Source organism: Malaya genurostris, chromosome 3 (genome assembly GCF_030247185.1).
Source record: "Malaya genurostris strain Urasoe2022 chromosome 3, Malgen_1.1, whole genome shotgun sequence".
NCBI lineage: Eukaryota > Metazoa > Arthropoda > Insecta > Diptera > Culicidae > Malaya > Malaya genurostris.
The window spans coordinates 119,211,566-119,232,554 of NC_080572.1; the positions used below are offsets into that span (position 1 = coordinate 119,211,566).

At 39.3% G+C, this 20,989-nt stretch overlaps 1 protein-coding gene across 1 annotated transcript in view; it reads right to left on the reverse strand.

Moving 5' to 3' along the window:
- Positions 1 to 4,164: 4,164 nt before the first annotated feature.
- Positions 4,165 to 20,989, reverse strand: part of LOC131435081 (E3 ubiquitin-protein ligase ariadne-1) — a 34,429-nt gene continuing 17,604 nt past the window's right edge. The window contains exons 4-9 of the mRNA XM_058602590.1: positions 17,999 to 18,214; positions 17,660 to 17,935; positions 17,444 to 17,601; positions 17,261 to 17,384; positions 16,966 to 17,192; positions 4,165 to 5,964 (exon numbers count right to left, since the gene is read on the reverse strand). Coding sequence (XP_058458573.1) covers positions 5,883 to 5,964; positions 16,966 to 17,192; positions 17,261 to 17,384; positions 17,444 to 17,601; positions 17,660 to 17,935; positions 17,999 to 18,214 — 1,083 coding nt within the window. The 3' untranslated portion in view covers positions 4,165 to 5,882. The remainder of the gene's footprint in view (positions 5,965 to 16,965; positions 17,193 to 17,260; positions 17,385 to 17,443; positions 17,602 to 17,659; positions 17,936 to 17,998; positions 18,215 to 20,989) is intronic.

The following is a 20,989-nucleotide window of genomic DNA, read 5'->3' on the forward strand; positions in this document are numbered from 1 at the left end:
GCAACCTGCGTGGAAATCACACGTTGCTTTGCATTGTGCAAACTGTATTGATTTCAATATGCTGATCAATATCGATGCTGGCCAGTTCTGAATGCAGATCTACTTGGGGAGAGGAGGTTTGTTAGTTCGATGCATGTTGCTTCTAGACACGCAATCTTCTGCATTCCCAAATTCCCGCGTCCATATTGTAAAAGGTCACAACTGCAATAGTTTCTTTTCATCAAATTTTGGTTTTCAATTATTTCCAATCTTTCAAATTCTAAAATACAATTATGTGAACAAAATATTTATTTTCGGTTTGTCGAGAGAATTCTTTATCTATTTCTTTAAGTTTCGAAGAATAATTCGATCTGGCAAAAAACTTTATCATTTTTCGTTTTATTTCTCGTCTTTCAAGACTATGATTTTAATGATAAAAAATATCTCTCACGAAAAACCATTAAAATTGCAATGTTTATAATGTAGATGAATAAGCTTCCCAGCGTTTGCATTACGTTGAATAAATAAAGAATAAAGAGATAATTCATTATATCACTCCTGATAACCGATAATAGATTTTTAGTTAGGTTTCGTGTCACTCTTCAAACTATTACAAGAAAATTCAATATAATTTTTCTCGGTAGCCGGCTGCCTTGATAAAACAGTTTTTCTTTGCAGTTATTCCCAAACTTTTGGGTAGGTGGGTATTCACAGTGATTAACCTAATTTTCTTGGTTCATTGCTCATTTTCACTCACTCGGTTAATAACGAAGTGCAACTACGGTTGGCCTACTTCAGTTCAGCTTAGCTTAACTTTAACACTACTATTGCTATTCGAGTATTTAGCAGCTGGGACTGGGTTCCCTATTAACATATCTTGAAATGATTTGCGCACGTACTTTGGTAACGTTTTTCTGCTGATTTTTTACGAATGACAGGCCTCAGAAGCAACCAGCTATGTTCCTCTGCTTACCCCCATATACCAGTCATGTCAGAATTGCATTACATCATCATCTGCTATCGGTTAAAATGCATGAAATTTTTCTCGATTTCCAACTGTTTGCTTTTATCCTTGTCTTCTGGAATCCAAATTTTTAGCAGTTGGTACCCTTTTGCAGAGATATCGCAGATCAGCTCCAACCTCGATTCAATTGTTCTGAGCTCCAAGCTTAATATTCACCGTCGTTGTCTTCGAATTCATCGTTTTCTCCGCATTCTATCTAGATTATTAACTAACTAACTAACTAAATAACTAACTAAGAACTAATTAGTTTAAGTGAATATCGAGTATCCTGTAAGAAATCTAGTGGGTTTTTCATTGCTCAGAACATACAATAAAATAAAAACAAAAATTAAAATGTAAAATCAGAGACTACAACCAGATCGATCTAAAAACCTGTTTTAATCCACTTAGTGGTGTAATGATGCCTTTCTCATATATATAATACGGTGGTATTCTTTTCAAAATGTTTCTCCTCGATTATTTAAAGAAACCAAGGGATTGTTTGTGCATTAACTAGTATAACCTACAGAATGAAACAGTGCTTTGTTCGCGTAGGTAATCATTAAGAAAACGAAGTGGTTTCACTATTATATGCACTTCCAGCACCGGAACCCGAAAACCGGTATAATCTAAATCAGTTGGTACGGCCACCAACCAACATGACGTACAAACCCTACTAGTTTTTATTCAAATTTTGAAGTTTTTATGCAATTTTGCCATCGTACTCAAAACGACGGTTTAAATTTTTGTTGTATCTAAAAATGTGCAGTAATTTTTGATAGGATGAAACCTAACCTTTCATTTGACCCTAAAATTGGAAATATCGGTTCTGCAGTTCTCTAGGAAAAGTGAGTGAGATGATAAACAGGATAGCCAGAATCGGTTTGTTTAGCTGCCTACTAATAATGGCTATCGATTTGTGTAGTTTTGAGACTAGTTTAGATATTTGTTTGCGTATTTTGTTTCACCGGTTTAAGTGACGGTGTACAATATTTACCACACTTTACCCTATAACTCCGGAACTGGAATTCGGATCCGGATGAAATTTATGAATCCATATGGCACCGTGAGACCTTTCATTTGAATCTAAGTTTATAAAAATTGGATGAGCGGTCTCTGAGAAAATCGCTTGCATGTTTTTAGTTCATTTTGCACATTTTACCCCAAAACTCCCGAACTGAAAGTCGGATCCGGGTAAAATTCAATAGCGTCCTATGGGACCAAGAGACCTTTCATTTGAATCTATGTTTGTGAAAATCGGGCCTCGGTTAAAAAGTCACAGTGATTGCATAACCTTTCTAAGGAGTGCATCGAAAAGTAGTTAGCAACATTGATTATTGAATAAAAAAGCGAAAAAAACATATTTTGACATCAGTTTTCGATATATTGTAGAAAAATTACATTTTTATGCACTTCACTGATTATATTGAAGAAAATCCTAGTTTCTGTGAAACGCTCGCACTTTAGACTTGACATTCTTCATTAAATTCTGCACAGTTACTTTTGTGACTTTCCTGGTGGCAACTGTCCAGTTTTTTTTAACTCCTGCATGTTTTGAGACACTGTACCTTTCTTCCGAAAGTGCCGCTTGACAATTGCCTAATACCTTTCAATTGGCCGAAGATCCGGGCAGTTCGGTGAATTGATGTCCTTTTCCACGAATTGTACATTATTTTTTGACAACCACTGTAGAACGGAGTTGGCGTAGTGGGCTGAAGCCAAATCCGGCCAGAAGAGAGGAGGAGCCTTATGCTTTCTGTACAGTGGCAGCATCCTCTTCTTCAAACATTCTTGCTCGTACTCCTGGCGTTAATTGTGCCCTTGGTGAAGAAAATCGTCAACCGCAAACCACAGATACAAATTGCTTGCCAGACCAACACCTTCTGCCCAAATTTTTCCATCGCCACCGTAGTGTCAGCGTCGTCCAGGTCCTGGTAAACCGATTTCGTATAATATTGCGGTCCGGGCAGCGCTCGAGAGTCTTTCTTGGCGTAGGTTTCATCGTCGATCAGGATGCATCCGTCTTTATTCTGTAGAATCCGATTATTCAGTTTTCGCGCTCTTGTTTTGGCCTGAACTTGCTGTACCAGGGACTTTTTCGCACTTTCTGTTTCTTGTACGTTTTCAGGGAGTTCCGAACTTTGATCCGTTGAATCATCCCGATGCTGGTGTTGAACTGCTGGGCCAAATCCCGCGTCGACGCCGATGGGTTTTTCCTGATGTACTCAACCACTTTTGTGTCCCTGCCGGGCTGGTTGGGACCCGTTTTCCTACCGGATCGGGGCAAATCCCTCATGGAAAGGGTCTTACCGAACTTCTCGATAATATTTTTGACACTGGTGTGGTGCACTTTCACCCGTTTTGCAATTTCGTTGTACGTGACACCACTTTCTGAGCACCAAGTGTGCAGAATTTTGTTTCGCGTTTCCGGATCAATTCGACTCATCATTGAAACGATAAACCGTACCGAAACCAATCGATTGTGCAGCTGTTATTGACATGTAAACAAACATGTCACCGCAAAACACGCTGCAAAAAATTAAGCCATTTAAGAGTAATAACTGTTTGAATGTTGCTAACTACTTATCGATACACTCCTTATATGAGAAAGGCAAAACGATTTATTCTTAAAAGATATAGAAAATGATACTGTATCCACCTAATGCGAACATCTCTTCAAGGGTTATCCCAGGGGATTACACTGATGTCTTTTTACGCGGATTTCCGAAGTTACGCGATTTTTTCAAGCGGATTTCCGAAGTTAGGCGGATTTCAGAAGTTTTCTTGTTTAGTCTTAGAAGTGAAACGTCGCGATCTGGTGTTATCTCGAACGTTTTTTTAAGTCAATTCTCAGATACTTTAAAAAAAAAATAGATTATACCAGATCTCGACTTTTCATGCATTTCTAATGTCGTTTTCGCTTGATGCCAAACCTAACTCAATTTCCACTCTAGCTGCTGTCAAATCGTTTGTTTGAAGCTAGTTTTGAACCTAGTTTCAACGTTGTTGAACTAAAAATCGCGTCAGTTTCGAACCTGTTTTTTTGCGCGGTACGTATCCCCCTCAGTGTATTTTATCTCACATTGTCTAACAGTTAAAGGTGCTATAATGATAAGCAAGAAATTGGACATAGAGGGATATTTTCGGATTGAGAATTAAAATGCAAACCAGCTAGGAAAGTATTTCAATTTTAGCTCTTATTTATTCTGCTTTTTGATCCGATTGGGCTTTACATTGCATTTTATCATGTTTGTAGTAATTCATTTATCTCTGTAATCAACAAATGAGAAAATGACAAGTGCTAACATATTCATTTTATCATCCGAATATAATTGGTTACTTTCTCCATTATTTTTTTTATTATATACCTCTTTCACATCACTTTTTATATATATTCTTTTTTTTCGATTCGTTAAAATTTTATATCACTTTTTCAAAAACTTTAATGATTTTTATTTTCTGCTTAAATCTGTTCTAAGCATTCTAAAAAGCTTGCGAATGAAAAGATGAGTGCACTCTTAGAAAAAAGTAATCTTCTGTGATAAAAAAATATTTTTTTGTTTTGTTACGGAAAAGACTAGTTTGACGAAAGTCTAGATAAAAACTATTATTCTTGTAATATCCAAATGTTCACTATTTCTGAGACATTTTGCCAAGCCGTGTTCTTTGTTATTGATTAAAATTAGATGGCTTAAAAAGATGATAAGGTTCGATTGGGTGCGTAAAAGTAAATCGTTTTAGATTACTTCAATTTAAGAGTGTATACTTTTACGGCCGCAAACACTATTACTGTTTGTATGGTACAAGCAAATAAATTACGAACACGTTGCAAAGAAATAGGGTCTACGAAAAATAGTACTCACATAAAAAACTGGTCAAGCCTGTTGATTGTAATGAAGAATTTTTACTATGCATAACGGCTGGTTTACTGATTCGAATTTGTCACTACACGCTAAATGGAAACAAATTTAATTATGAAAAATTCAATAAACCTGAGTTAACTTAGGTTAGGCAACCCAAAAAATAGGTTGGTGTGGCTTAGTAAAGTTACAAACCGATAAAAAGGGACAATTAGAATGCTAGGATTATGTGTTTCGCCATCGATTTACAATTCAAGCTGTCGATAACAATCTGGACATTACGAAGATCACTGATTCATTGAAGTATTTACTTATGAAGAAAAACATCACATATTTTTTGACTGTCGTCGTTCAAAACTGCCGCATTTCACTTGTAGAATCGTTAAGAGCGAGGAAACGATATTGATGACTATTACGAGAACATTGTCATAAATTCGTGGATCGCAAATCTTCGCTCATGGATCAGTAGACTTCGTGTAATTCAAACACTTTTTTATCTCTCACGCAAAACTAAAATTTTAAACGCTTTATACATAGAACTTTTGCAGTGTGTTCATCTAAACGATAAATATCGGTAATGTATGTACACTTTCAAAACAGATTTTGCCTTTGAACATGCACTCAAATACTTTCCTCCGTTCTTTCTTTAAGTGAGCGAATCGGATGCGCAAGAATAAAATGAACGAGAAAGAACAGATAAATAACAACATTACTTCTTAATCATTAGCATTACACATATTTCGTCTTTCGCTTTCTTTTCTAAGTTATCTGAAAATCGGATGCTTACAGCGAAAGTAAAAGCACACCTTATACGGATTCAACTTTTCAGATTTGTTACATGTTTTGCTATTTCTGTCGATAAACTGTGCAATAATGTTCGAGTCGCCAATATTTTTTTTGTTTCTATTATTTTGTTTGCGTTTTTGTTTTGCTATGACTTACCACCACTCATTCGATTTTGAGTGTGTGCCAATATGTACTCAACATGTTTGGAGACTTCCGGGAGAGAAGTTCCCAACGTCCTCGCCGAAAATATTCTATCAATCGGTGTAATCCCACCAATCTTTTTCGTAGCCCTCGTGCACGTGATCCAGTAACACCTTCCGACGCTTTTCGCAGTATCTGAGAAAGAGAACAGTGTCAGATGATTAGAATTATTATATCATGAGTTTTGTTTATTAACAATCATCGAAACATGGTTTCGGTTATCATACTCTAATTGACATTGATACTGTATACTAAAAACCTGCTTTAATCCACCTAGTGATGTAATGATGCCTTTCTCATATCAATCATACTATCATATATAGTACTGCGGTATTCTTTGAAATAGTTTTCTTCAATTCTTAAAAGAAAAACCAAAATCGGTTTGTTTGACCGTCTACTGATAAAAGTTTTTAGATTAGTTTAGAATTTTTTTTACGTTTTTTGTTTCGCCGGTTTAAGTGACGGTGTACAATATCCAACACACTTTACCCTATAACTCCGATACCGGAAGTCGGATCCGGATGAAATTCAGAAATTCCGTATGGGACCATGAGACCTTTCATATGAATCTGAGTTTGTCAAAAATCGGTTCAGCCATCTCCGAGAAAACATAGTGAGATTATTTGACACATACACACACACAGCTCGATGAACTGAGTCGAAACAGTTAGCGTTCAACTCCCGAGCCAAACAGTCGATGTTTTCTCAGGAGTCGCACAATTTATTCACTACGTTTACTCGAGTTTTCCGAAACACTTTTCGCACGAAGTGATCCATAAATTCGTCGGAAAGGAGCTTGGTTTAACCCGCGAAAATGTTCTTCAACTTCAGCCAAGCAGACGGCTTGGGTGCACCTTCGTGAAGGTCAGTAACCTCGAGCTAGCCGAGAAGATTGTTGAGCAACACGACAACCACCACGAGTTCAACGTCGACGGGAAGTCCTACAAGTTACGAATAACGATGGAGGACGGGGCGGTTGATGTACAAATATTCGATCTTCCCGAAGACGTCACTAACACTCAAATCGCGTCTTTTCTCGCTGACTACGGCGAGGTGCTAAAAGTTCGTGACCTCTATTGGGATAATCGATACGGTGTTTTCGAAGGAGTAAAGACTGGTGTGCGTATCGCTCGGATGGTTGTGAAAAAGAATATCCCCTCACTCGTAACCATCCAGGGGGAAGATACAGCGGTAGGTTACAAGGGGCAGCGGCACACTTGCTTACATTGCCACGAATTTGTACACATTGGCATCCCGTGTGTGCAAAACAAGAAACTACTAGTGCAGAAGCTCACTGCGGATCTCTCATACGCGAACGTCACGAAAATGTCGGCCCAGCCGAAGAAGACAGCACCGATGAAAAAACCACCGCGGCAGCAGCCAGCGGACACACATGCACAATCCTCGCCCGAACCCGCGGGACTCCAACCAAGCATTTTGATCCTCGACCCGAAGATAGCCGAGACACAGCAGAACATCACAATGGCTCCCCCAGTTACACCTGCTTCCATCCAGCAGAGAATCACTGCAGCACAAGCTGCCCCCCAGCCTTGGATACCGGCAACTCTCAGTGCACAACGGAAAAACGATGGCAACGAAACGGACAGCTCGCAGACATCGAACGGTCCACGCCGTTCGAACAGACAGCCGAACAAAAAATTGAAGCCCAGCAAAGGCGAGTCTGCACACGACCTATCGGATAGTGAAATGAAATGTTGATGGACTTCGTCAGCGTTAACATTGGAACCGTCAATATAAACACGATAACCAACGAAACAAAACTGAGCGCTCTCCGCACTTTCGTCCGATCGATGGATCTCGATATTGTCTTCTTACAAGAAGTTGAAAACGAAACACTAACATTACCCGGCTACAACGTGGTTTGCAATGTGGACCATGCGAGGAGAGGTACTGCTATTGCTCTCAAAGAACACATGAAATTCTCTCATGTAGAAAAGAGCCTGGACGGGAGATTGATCGCACTGCGTGTAAATAATGTTACACTGTGTAATATATACGCTCCATCCGGTACTGCTTTTCGAGCGCAACGCGAGCGTTTCTTCAACACAACTGTCGCTTACTACCTCCGTCATCGGACAGAACACACCATCTTCGGTGGCGATTTTAACTGCGTGTTGAGAATATGCGATGCTACAGGAACGAACGCTAGCCGATCGTTACAATCAGCCGTCCAACAACTACATCTGCATGACGTGTGGATCCAGCTTCGACCACGTGACATCGAGTACACCTACATCACGCACAACTCTTCGTCTAGGCTCGATCGCCTGTATGTAAGCGCTGGCTTGCGAAATCATCTGAGAGCCACAGCCACTCACGTCTGCTGCTTCTCCGATCACAAAGCTGTCACCGCAAGAATTTGCCTTCCTTTCACCGATAGACCTCACGGTACCGGATTTTGGTCGCTTCGCCCACATCTCTTGACTTCCGAGAATATTGACGAGTTTCAAATTCGGTGGCAATATTGGACTCGTCAGCGCCGTTACTACCGTACTTGGATGGACTGGTGGTTGATGTGCGCAAAACCCAAAATAAAATCTTTCTATCGCTGGAAGTCAAAACTCGCCTTCGATGGTTTCTATCGGGAGCAACAGCGTCTGTTCGGCTTACTACGACAAGCGTATGACGGATATCAAAACAATCCGGGCATGCTTACCACGATCAACCGAATAAAAGCAGAGATGCTCTCTCACCAGCGACGATTTTCGGAGATGTTTATTCGGATCAACGAGACATTCGTAGCAAACGAACCCCTTTCTACCTACCAGCTGGGTGAGCGAGTGCGGAAAAGAACCACTATCGATCGCCTGAAGAATGAACGAGACGAAGTCATCGAAGACTCCGGTGCCATCCAGGATCATATGGTGCAATACTTCACCGATCTATACGCACGTGAGTATGTGGAGGAAGTAGAAGGGGGTGTCTTTCAGTGCCAGCGAGTTATACCCGAGCAGGATCCCATTAATGAGTCTTGTATGAATGAAATCACCACAAGCGAAATACTATCTGTTATCCGTAGCAGTGCTTCAAAAAATCACCCGGGTCTGACGGACTGCCTAAGGAATTTTATTTGCGCAGTTTCGATGTAATCCACCGAGAGCTTAATCTGATAATGAATGAAGCGATCAGATCTAATTTTCCTACGCAGTTCGTTGATGGAGTAATTGTTTTGGTTAAAAAACTAGGTGCGGGCGACACCGCTCGATCGTACAGGCCAATTAGTTTGGTCAATTTTGATTACAAAATTCTCGCACGGATTCTAAAACTGAGAATAGAAAATGTTATGCACTCTCATAACATTTTAACGAAGTCGCAAAAATGTGCTAATTCTACAAACATCTTTCAAGCTACGTTGGCTATAAAAGATCGGATAGCTCTGCTAAAAGCAAACAAAATAAAAGGCAAACTGGTGTCTTTCGATCTTGATCATGCCTTTGATCGGGTGGATCAAGGTTTTCTATACAAAACCATGCATTCTTTAGGCTTCAACGCGGGGCTTATACACTTGCTTTCTCGCATATCAGAAGCCTCTTCGTCGCGTTTATTGATAAACGGACACCTCTCAGCACCCTTTCCTATTCAGCGATCAGTCCGCCAAGGAGACCCTCTTTCAATGCATCTATTTGTGATTTATTTGCACCCTCTATTGCGACAGCTGGAGCGTGTGTGTGGGACAGACCTGATTGTTGCTTATGCGGACGACATCAGTACCATTGTAACCAGTGCGGACCGACTGGATGAGATGCGTTTGCTTTTTAGGCAGTTTGAACAAGTGGCGGGGGCTCGCTTGAATGAAGAGAAGACAACTGCCATCGATGTTTGTGTGACCACAACGGTCCTCTGGTTGTGGACTGGATATGCACTGAACCCACAATAAAAATACTGGGCATCGTCTTCACAAACTCAGTGCGACAAATGGTGGAGCTCAACTGGGACGCAATTGTGACAACTTTTGCACGTCAGGTTTGGCTGCACTCGATACGCTGCTTAGCGCTACATCAGAAAGTAATCCTTCTAAACACGTTCATTTCATCTAAAATGTGGTACGTGGCAGCGAATTTGTACCCGACATCTGCTCACGTTGCGAAACTTACGGCCACTATGAGAACCTACCTCTTCCGTGGTGAATGTGCTACTGTGCCGATGCAGCAATTGGCACGAAGTAAAAAAGATGGCGGACTCAAACTGCATTTACCGGCTTTGAAATGCAAGGCATTGCTGATCAACCGTCATCTGCAAGAGATTGATATCCTTCCGTACTATTCTTCCCTTCTTCACCAAGCAACTTCCCCCCGCGCAAATTCCGTCTCTGACCTTCCATGCCTTAAAACAATACTATAAAATTACCCCCACCTCCCTTTCCAAATCCGTCAATACCCATCCACCAATCTAATTCACAGTTTTTACGTTATGCGTACAGACAGACCAAGGGTCGAAACAATAAATCCTGGATACGACTGGCCTCGGATATGGAAAAACATCAATGCCCGAGAGCTTCTATCAACTCAGCGCAGTGCATTGTACATGTGGGTCAACCAAAAAATTCCACACAGACGTCTAATGAACGTCATGCGACGAACCGACGGTGAGCAATGTTTGCATTGTACAGGACAGACTGAAACCATCGAACACAAATTCTTTGACTGCTTGAGAGTAAGGGAAGCTTACGATCTTCTACAGCAAAAACTTTCGGCATTAGTTGGTAGCCGGCACACATTCCAGAGTGGTGAACTGCTACGACCATCATTAGAGTGGATCGCGAAAACTACGCGAACGCAAATCTTAAAAACCTTGTTAAGCTACATCAACTTTATTGAAGAATGCAACGGCGCAGTAGATATAAATGCATTAAGTTTTAATTTTAGTATCCCGATATAATAATTTTACCTTGAATTCCGATTGAGACATAATAAACGTATTTAAAAAAAAAAATGGTATATGACACTTGGCCAATTTTTACTAGTCCGTTTTTCAAGTGATTGCATAACCTTTCTTAATGAGAAGGGCAAAACACGCATGCAAGATTGAAGTGAAAAACTGCTTCCAAATAAATAAACAAAAAGATAAAAGATCGATTACCTAAACTGTCGTTCTCCGCATAATTCTACCATATATAGGGAATTCCATAGAATATAGGACAATCATGCGTAGAATGGCATTAAAGAACTCGTCAAAAATGGAGGAAGGAAGTTAGCTATTAAGCTTCATTTTGTTGAGAACAAATACCCGACGAGTAGATGGATGGTGTCGTATGTCTCATCAACAAAAATAATGTAAAACTGGACTGCAACAAATACCGGAGTAACGCGCCTTAAATGTCACCTATAAATCACACAGAATCTCTGCCGTCACTCCACGAAAAATAACTGCGCAACAACTGACCAAGTTTCGCCAAATCCTTAAAAAACCTACCCCTTCGTATGACATGTGGTGAACGAACACTCTTTGAAGAATCCCGGGACACTGCCGATAACCATATCAGTAAATAAATCCGGACACGAATCTATGCTGGAAATCATGTTTACATTCTAGTACGGCAGAACCAGTCATCTCTCTGAGTTTAAAGTTTTGAAAAATCAGGGTGGCAAGTGAATTGCCGATTTCAATTTCCCGGTTTTCCAGGTGCGCCAGACAAAAAATTCCCGGTTTTTAGAACAGACTCAAATCGCCTATGTTCAGTATTTTTTGAATATTTCTAGAAATCCCATATCCAAAAGAACATTGAGAGTTGAGAAATAAAGTATTTTTTGGGTATCTCGATTTAGAAATAGGAAATATTCATTATGCCAAGTGCACATAACAATGGGAAGAAGTCGTTCTTGGCTCTCTCATATACGAGGTCTGTTCAAAAAGTTCCCGGAATTTTTTAATTGCGCGCGTCTGGAGAGTCCGGTGGTCAATTTTTTTTTATTTTGTTGGTACATATGTCCCTAATGTATGGTGAAATTTTCAGCTGTATTCATTGTTTACATTCTGTCTTGTAGCGGCTGGTGTAGACGTGTTTTTTTTTTGAGCTCGGCGATTTCCGGCATTATCAACGAAACAATGAGCCACAAGACTTTCAAAACGTTTTTGTTTAAGTATGAGGATTTGCTTAATAGAAGATTTATGATTTAAATAATCCTTGGAACGACGTTAAAAAACCTTATCCACAATTTGTCCAAATATTCATCTTTAGAACCAACAGTACTTTGTCTTTTTGTCTGTTACTTTGCTACTAATGTTATTCGTATGTACATACTAGCTTTTCAAGATAAAAACTCAATCTTTTTGATTATTTCAAATTAATTCGAGGTAACAGTAGGATTAAAACAAGAAACATAGCTGGCCAGCGGATATGATAAAAGTGATAAGTCTTTAATTTCACGAAGGAAAACAGCAATAACATTCTTGCAATTTTGTCTAAAAATAAACTCATTTTATTTAGGCTTCATGCTCTTTTCAATAACTTTCTTAAGTGCAGCTTTTACCCCAAATTCGATTATTGTTAGTGTTTTCTAGGTAGCCTCTTGTCGCTCTTGGAAAACAACAACAATCTATGCCTCTAATGACTGAGATGATCTAAGTTTGATTCTTTGTCGACATCGACACCCGCATTCGTGTGAATCCTACTATGAAATGCATAAGTAATGATGTTTAATATAAATTAAACATTAAACATTCATTGAACAAATCAAACCATCTTCTAAACCTTTCTAAGGTTTTTCATAAACTTTCAAAAACCAATTTCAACTCTCAAAGAAGGAAATCAAATACTCATTGCAAATCTTATTGAAATCAATAAAAAGATTACTACACAAGTATTGTCTCAAGATGACATTACTGAGACAAATTATGATGAAATTAGGATAATCATTAGCCCACTTAGCCTGTCCCGGGTTGGCGGTTCAATGCATAGGACGCTGGTCTTACAAGCCAGTTGTCGTATGTTCGAGCCCCGACCTGGAAGGATTCTTAGTGTCAGTAGGATCCATAGTACTAGCCATGCAATGATTCTGTACACTAAGAATCGGCTGCGAAGTCTGTTGAAACAGAAAGGCCAAATTCCATAAAAGGAATTTAATGCCAAGACTTTGCATTAGCCCACTAAAAAACATGAAGGCTCAAGAATTTTTCATAATTTTATTAAACATGTTACCTGATATTTCTTGTGCAATCATATTATGCAAACTTATTCTGAAATTTAACAGAAATCCAGCAAAAGCATCAGTTCGGTGTGCTGCAGAGATGTCTATCTCCTCTGTGTGACGAAGAGCAAGCAAAATTTCTCCCCTCGCACTGACAACTTCAACGAGAGCTCTTCTCTTTCACATTTATACACCACTGTTGTATAAAGTGTGCACGCATCATGAGTGCGTTTGTTTATTTCCTTTTACCTCTTCCACTGAATCGCACCAAAGTGCTAGAGCATTAGCTAATAAATTCTCTGAGGTGGATGCAGATACTTTCACAGAGCTGTACACGCCGGTGAGCACTCTGCTGTATGGTTTGCGTAGAAGAAGCGTGGACACGCAAAATCGGCAAAATAAAACAATTCATCGTAAAATTTTCGGTTTTCATTGCAAATTTTTCATAGCAAGGCCAGATCTACTCTCTATTAATTGAAGTTCACAGAAGTGTTCGCTCACCATCACGCGCCAGTGGTCACTTGGGTGTATTTAGACGAAAGCGCGTGTGAGCGATTCCTGCGAAAAGAATGTGTTTCACTCGCGCCAGCTGCTTTAACCACAAGCACACACTCAAATGCTGTCTATTCGACACTGAGAAGAAGTGCGCTTTCCTCTTTGTGCGGTGCTTCGTTTTTTACATCCTCGGTGTGGACAAGAATCTAACTCCAGCGTGTATCACTCTGGTGAAATGCCATCTCTGGTGTGCTGTTGTTGATAACAACTAAGAAATGCTTTCTGATCCATTAAAAATTGCTGCTAAACCCTTACAATTGTTGAACGAAACATGGGATGTTGGCCCCATCTCCAGTGCATTGTGTACCATAAAACCTGTGTGGGACAATACGATGTTTCAAAACTTCTACTGAACTTCTTACTTATACACAAAATGGAATATTGCCTCAAACTTTTCATTTATTTAATCGGGAAAATCATGATTTACTACGATTAGGGCTAGTAATTTTTTTCCCGGATTTGCACTAAAATTCCCGACTTTTTCCCGGTGAAACGAAATTCCCGACTTTTTCCCGGTTTTCCCGGTCACTTGCCATCCTGAAAAATCAATTAATAATTAAAATGCCGAGCTTGACCATCTCTTCTTTAATAACGCCATTTACTACGTTTTTTTTAGGATTGTTGAAAAAAGTTTGAATATTTATGTCATATTGAATTGTAAGCTTCAAATGAAATTGAACTTTGCTTTACTTTGTCGTTCTTGATATCGATATTTATATGAACCTTTCGCGGTAGTAACAAAATGAGAGGGTGCGATAACTCTACCATACGTGGAACTGAAAACGTTTTCTGATAACAAAGAAACCCCCACTATGGCCTTCCGACGAGACAGGGTCTTGGGACAGGCCTAACGAACCACCCATGTATGTTATGAACAATATAGCGAGAATTACGATTAGAAACTATTGGCAACGATCCTGGCGACTATGATTGGAACCTCGGCACACGGAACTGCGAATGAGAACTGGCCTCCCAGGGTGCGATCGAATACAGTACGACGAGTTACCATCTCGCCGATTCGTTGTCGTAGCACTACAGGACCAGACAGATAATATGCAGAAGGGGACATCGAGCGGTTACCTATTACCCGAGTTGGTTGGATGGAAACCAATCAGCGATAGACTGTGAAGATTAAAGGCCGTTTCTTCAATTACAGCATCATCAACATACATTGCGCGCACGAGATAAGGAGAAGGAAGCATTTTACGCACAGCTGGAACGAACCTACGATAGTTGTCCACGATGAGATATGAAACCTATCATCGGAAAGTAGGCTGGGAGGCATTGTACAGGATCCCGGGATCGGACAGAACAGTTTGCTATCATGAAGATGGCTGTAATCGACTAGAGGAAATGACTGGTTCGACGGAGTTTGGCAGAACTCGGTTTCCCGGAGGAAATACGTGCAACCAGGAAGATCGAGATCGTTAAGCGATAGAACAGCTGAACTGCGTAAATGACACAAGGAAATTCAATTGGAATGTGAACTGCTCATTTAGTGGCCAGTACTACGAATGGCGAAACACAAGACACAGTGAACGACACAGAAAACTTGGTGAAAACTCCAACGCCAACGAGAGATTCTCAGCGTCTAATCTATCGAAGTTAAGAGAGGAGATCGGTAAGCTGGGGAACAAAAAAGCCGCTGACAATGACCAATTGCCAAAGAAGCTGCTAAGAAAAGGCACTGGCTAGAGCACTGCGCTGGATGATATGTTTTTAGAATTAGGAGGAAGAGATTCCACAGCGGTAATGATTGCTGTCGTTTATTATTAATAGCTAAGCAATTCAAATGACGATATAAAAAGGGATTTTCTTGCGGGATGCTACGATGAGCGAAAAGCACCTTTTATTTTATGATAATGCAACATGATAACACCATGTCTCAAAAAATCACTGAGCTTACTACATTAAATTAAAGATAGTGTGTTTATGCTAATATCGGTCATCAATATATGATTATCGAAATGTTTATACTCTTTCTGGAGTAACACTGGTAAAAATCTATCAATTCCAGAGGACTTGTACGGAGCCAAACTAAAAACTGCCCATTTGACCCATTCTTCGAGCAAGTGGTTAAAAATCGTAACTACCCTAAAAAGTCTCAGGAACAGCTGTCGGTTAAATACATCACTTTCATCCAACAAGTTATTGAGAACCAGACACGAAAGTCCTTCGATTTCGATTTCTGCAAAGGCTTTTCCAACCAGTTCGCTCACAGGACCGAAGACATTCTTGTAAACCCTTCGAGCCGACACGAACGCCTTCGACCCATCTCTGCGCCTGTGCTTCCAAGCTTTTCTACTTTAATCTAGCAAGTTCAGCATTCTACCAAAGAGTTCATCTAGTAGCTCGCACAATCCGAATTGAACAAGGCTCTTCATATGATGCAAGTAGATTGTCATGCGAAATTCTGTCGGAGCAGAGAGTTACATAAATTAGGCGATTACCTACATTGACTATGTGCAGGTTTGAGAGAGGTTTGTATTGCTCACAAGCTACATCAGATCAGAGCATCTCGAATTAATATCTATGCTGCCCAAAATGAAATGGTGAGCATTTACGCTACTGCCGAGTATAAGGCAGCAGTATGACACAACCTTTTTGATGTTATCTCTTGGCAAAGGTTGGTTATGCGACAAAAATGCCGAACAATAGACATAGTTCCTGTCTATGCAACCAATCATCAGACTGACCATGACAGCACAAATAACCCGATATAAACTCAGATATGGGAGATATGTCGGGAGCACTATTTGCAAGTATGCATTCTCGAGGCATTTCACGTGGTTTAGTCACACCATTTTTGTAAAAGGCAACGAAAACAGAGTTTATTAACTTTCCAACGAAGTAATTTCCCTTCTGAAATTATGGTTCTTTTACCAAAGCTATAGAAGCTTTATCTTCTTGTAGAAGTGTTGCTGTGAGTTTATGCTAGAGATTGATTTGTGCTACTTTAATTATTACCAATTCAGCTCCAGCACTTATCATACAACAACTAGAAGACACCGATATTGGAAAATGAACATTCGCGATCAACGAGTGATGCAGTGAATGCCAGATATAACACATGTGAGTTAATATTTCACTCGTAAATGGAGAGGAACAGAAACGATGAAATCATAATTGTTTTGTTTGTTTCTTGAAAAAGCCCAAAGACTACTTTCGGATTCATTCCGCTTCGTCATACGACTGTCCAGTAAGCAACAGATTTCGGCACAATAACTGTGGATAATCAGAACACCGCCTTTTTGTCGTATTAGCTTCCCAAATAGAAAGCTGTATTTAATTGTAGTTTGAATAGAATTGATGAGCAAAACAAAATCAATAAAAAAGTCGAAATAATTCTGTATAATTTTGAGAATGTGTTTCCAATATTTGAACTTCAGAGTTCAGAACGCGAGAATTACTGATACCGACGTTTTCAACTCACCGATATTTGTCTTGTACTTTCTGTTTGATGTCGGCCAGATTCTCCGACGTAATATCACGTTCTAAGAACTCGGAAAGCTTCTCCGTGGCGGTCTCAAGATCTTTTTGATTATCCTCGAAGATAAGCGATTGGTTATTTTTACGCAGGTAGTAAGCAAACACATAGGTGCACATGAGCGTTTGGCGGCACTGACATAGAATGTCCACAGCCTTCTTTAGGAATTGAACCTAAAAACAAACAAAATTTTGTCAATAGAAAATCATATTTGTTCTTGTAGTCAGTATAATGTTACTACCTCGATCCAGGACATATTATGCTGCTGCATTTCTTCCATTTTGGCCTTAACCGAAGCGTACAATTTATGTTCAAACTTCAGTGATTGCATGTGGTTCATATAACGGTTGTAGTAATGCAAGTATCTGTTACAAAAATTTGATTAGTTGTGAACAATTCGGAGCACGTATTAACCACAAATTACCTTGCCAATGACGATCTAAACTTTTCCTGAGCATCACGAGCAGCGCGAGCTTCATCCTCATCGTAGCGATTGCAATTGTACCAAGACGAACCATGAGGTTCCCACGATCCTAAGCAAACCCAGCAGAAATCGTACTTGCAATTTTGATTTTTACAGACCTATACAAAGATCACAGTGACAATATATTGAACAATGATCGCACCAGAAACAACTCACCATGTGATTACAGCCACCGTCCTTCTCGATCGTAACATTACACTTCGGACACTCCTTGGTGTTTGCCGCAATCCAGTTGGACGTCTCAGAATCGTCGTCACATTTTTTGATCCACTTTTTCAGTAAACGGCACTGAACTGGATCGTGCCAATTCTCGCCACATTCGAAACAGAACACGTGATTACACTTGCACACGACCGGGCGAGGATCGACGTACTGTACTTTGATTGCATAATTGCAATCCACTGAGGGACACCAGCGCAGGAGACGATTACACTGAAAAGGTTTTACTGAGCTTGATCATTTGTTTTTTTTTTCGAGCTGGTTTATCATACTAACCTCGACAAAGCTATTCGTAATTAGATGTTGGTATTTGAGTTTGACGCGCGAATCCTGTACCAACCGCATCACGGTCACGTCGTCCACTAGGATATCGCACCCATGAGCCGCACATGCAATCGACTGGCCCAGTCCTTCTTCAACGATCTTAGTGGTCAGGTACTCTTGCCAGCATTGTGTACAGAAACGGTGACCGCATTCCAACCCAGTCATCATCTGCGTATAGAAAGAACAACAAGTATGCGAATCGGTTAGCAATCACGAACTACTGGAATGACCCGATGTTGTCATGTCATATATATATATATATATATCTTAACATCATGCAGTTTGTTCCTCTAAAACTAACATATCTTTACACATCTTTTTTACCTTCGCCGACTTTTTAAAAATTATGTAACAACTATTGAAAATTTAACCTAATATAATTTTAGTCAAATTGACTACACTAATATGACTGAATCAAAACTAACTAGCTCAAGTGACACGTTCCTTTGAAAGCGTTCTACTTGAGCCACGGACATGATCAGTTATAATTTTAGTAAACTTGACTCCATTAACATGACTTATTTCCCGATGCAAATTAACTTGGACTAAATTTTGGACAATGATTATAACAACGCTGCTGTATAGACGTTCTCTAGCGTAATGAGCTATGCGATTAACTTTATGGCACAAAAAAAACTATTGCAGCCCTGACATCCACAATGACAAACCACCGAATGAATCACTTGAAAACGTCCTAAAAAGACACTCTAAATGTAGAGAACATATTCTGCATACCGGTAGTTATCTATAAAACCGGTAGTTATCTATAAAAAAAACCCGCCTGGAGAAATTGCTGGGATTTTAAAATTTTTAATCTGCTATAGATATTCCGCATATTGAAGGGAAAAGCTTAGATGCTTTCCAGATAACTAACGAACCAGATCAAATTTGGAACTTCTTCTATTGAAGTACTGGAATAAGTGTATTATGGAAGGTTTACCTTCCTGAACAGCAAAGCCACTAAAGCATTCTTTGTTATTCGAAGAAGAACAAGTATGCGAATCGGTTAGCAATCACGAACTACTGGAATGACCCGATGTTGTCATGTCATATATATATATATCTTAACATCATGCAGTTTGTTCCTCTAAAACTAACATATCTTTACACATCTTTTTTACCTTCGCCGACTTTTTAAAAATTATGTAACAACTATTGAAAATTTAACCTAATATAATTTTAGTCAAATTGACTACACTAATATGACTGAATCAAAACTAACTAGCTCAAGTGACACGTTCCTTTGAAAGCGTTCTACTTGAGCCACGGACATGATCAGTTATAATTTTAGTAAACTTGACTCCATTAACATGACTTATTTCCCGATGCAAATTAACTTGGACTAAATTTTGGACAATGATTATAACAACGCTGCTGTATAGACGTTCTCTAGCGTAATGAGCTATGCGATTAACTTTATGGCACAAAAAAAACTATTGCAGCCCTGACATCCACAATGACAAACCACCGAATGAATCACTTAAAAACGTCCTAAAAAGACACTCTAAATGTAGAGAACATATTCTGCATACCGGTAGTTATCTATAAAACCGGTAGTTATCTATAAAAAAAACCCGCCTGGAGAAATTGCTGGGATTTTAAAATTTTTAATCTGCTATAGATATTCCGCATATTGAAGGGAAAAGCTTAGATGCTTTCCAGATAACTAACGAACCAGATCAAATTTGGAACTTCTTCTATTGAAGTACTGGAATAAGTGTATTATGGAAGGTTTACCTTCCTGAACAGCAAAGCCACTAAAGCATTCTTTGTTATTCGAAGAAGTACTGAAAGAATCAGTCTCGTAAGAGAGGTTAAAGCCAAGTCGAAATAAACAAAAAAAAAGTCTCATAAAAATCGTCTCCTGCATTTGATCTTCAGACCCTCGAGTAAAAATTTCAGCCATCTTGTAATCTTACCGAAACTAACGAAAAAGATAGATAGAATGGATGTATTCGGGTTGAGTTCCTATGACACTCCAAAAGTTATGTATCAGGCTCTATTCACGACTGCTTTATTTAAGCTCCTGCAGTCATTCAGTCATCGGGAACTTGGGAGATCAAGCGCTTTTGGCTTGAATAGTTTCGCTGGATGTAAAACGGCAGATGATCAGAAGGCAACAAATTCTTTACTTTCGGATCTACAGAATCTACAGGATCCTCACAAATACCGGAATCAGTCTCGTGAGAGATAGGTTTCTACTTCCGTACCAGCATGTACCGATGCGTACCGATTTTGCATCATTTTGTATGACAGTTTGAAAGTTTTGATACTCATTACCTTATAATTTCGGAACCGGAAATCGGATCTGGATGAAATTGCACAGTAAGACACTAAGACACTGAGAGCTTTAATTTGAACCATGATTTGTGAAGCTTGTTCTGCTTAGAATTGCAATTCAAAACAAGCGAAAATCTTAGTCTAAAACTCTTCCTATTTTCTGAAAACTGCTTACTTCCACTAACACATTTGATTAGCAACAAACACATTCCTATAAGGATTTTCTTCTGCAGGAATTATTGCGTTATAAAGATTTACGTACTTTTTATAAGTAAACCCGCAAAATAGGAACCTTTAATTTAACACGCAAAAGGCAATGGATATGGAATGTTGTCGTAAAACTATTTATTTTTCCGGAAAACTGTTTTTGTAACAGAAAATATTTAGTTTTGTTCATTTTGTGTAGCGCAATCCAATACAAATGCATTGAAGCAGATTTTTATTAGGGAATTTAAATCTACATTCATAAAATGTAAGCAATTTTCCATCAAACGTTGGTGAAAAATTGATCAAAACTGATATATATTTCATCCAAAAAGTCAGGCTTAACATTTATTTGAGAATAAATTATTGTTAAAAAAGATTGTTTGAAACTCAATCGTGCAAGCCACGGGTTGCACTGCATATATGAATACATAGATCTATGACAGTTAACTTGGTTTA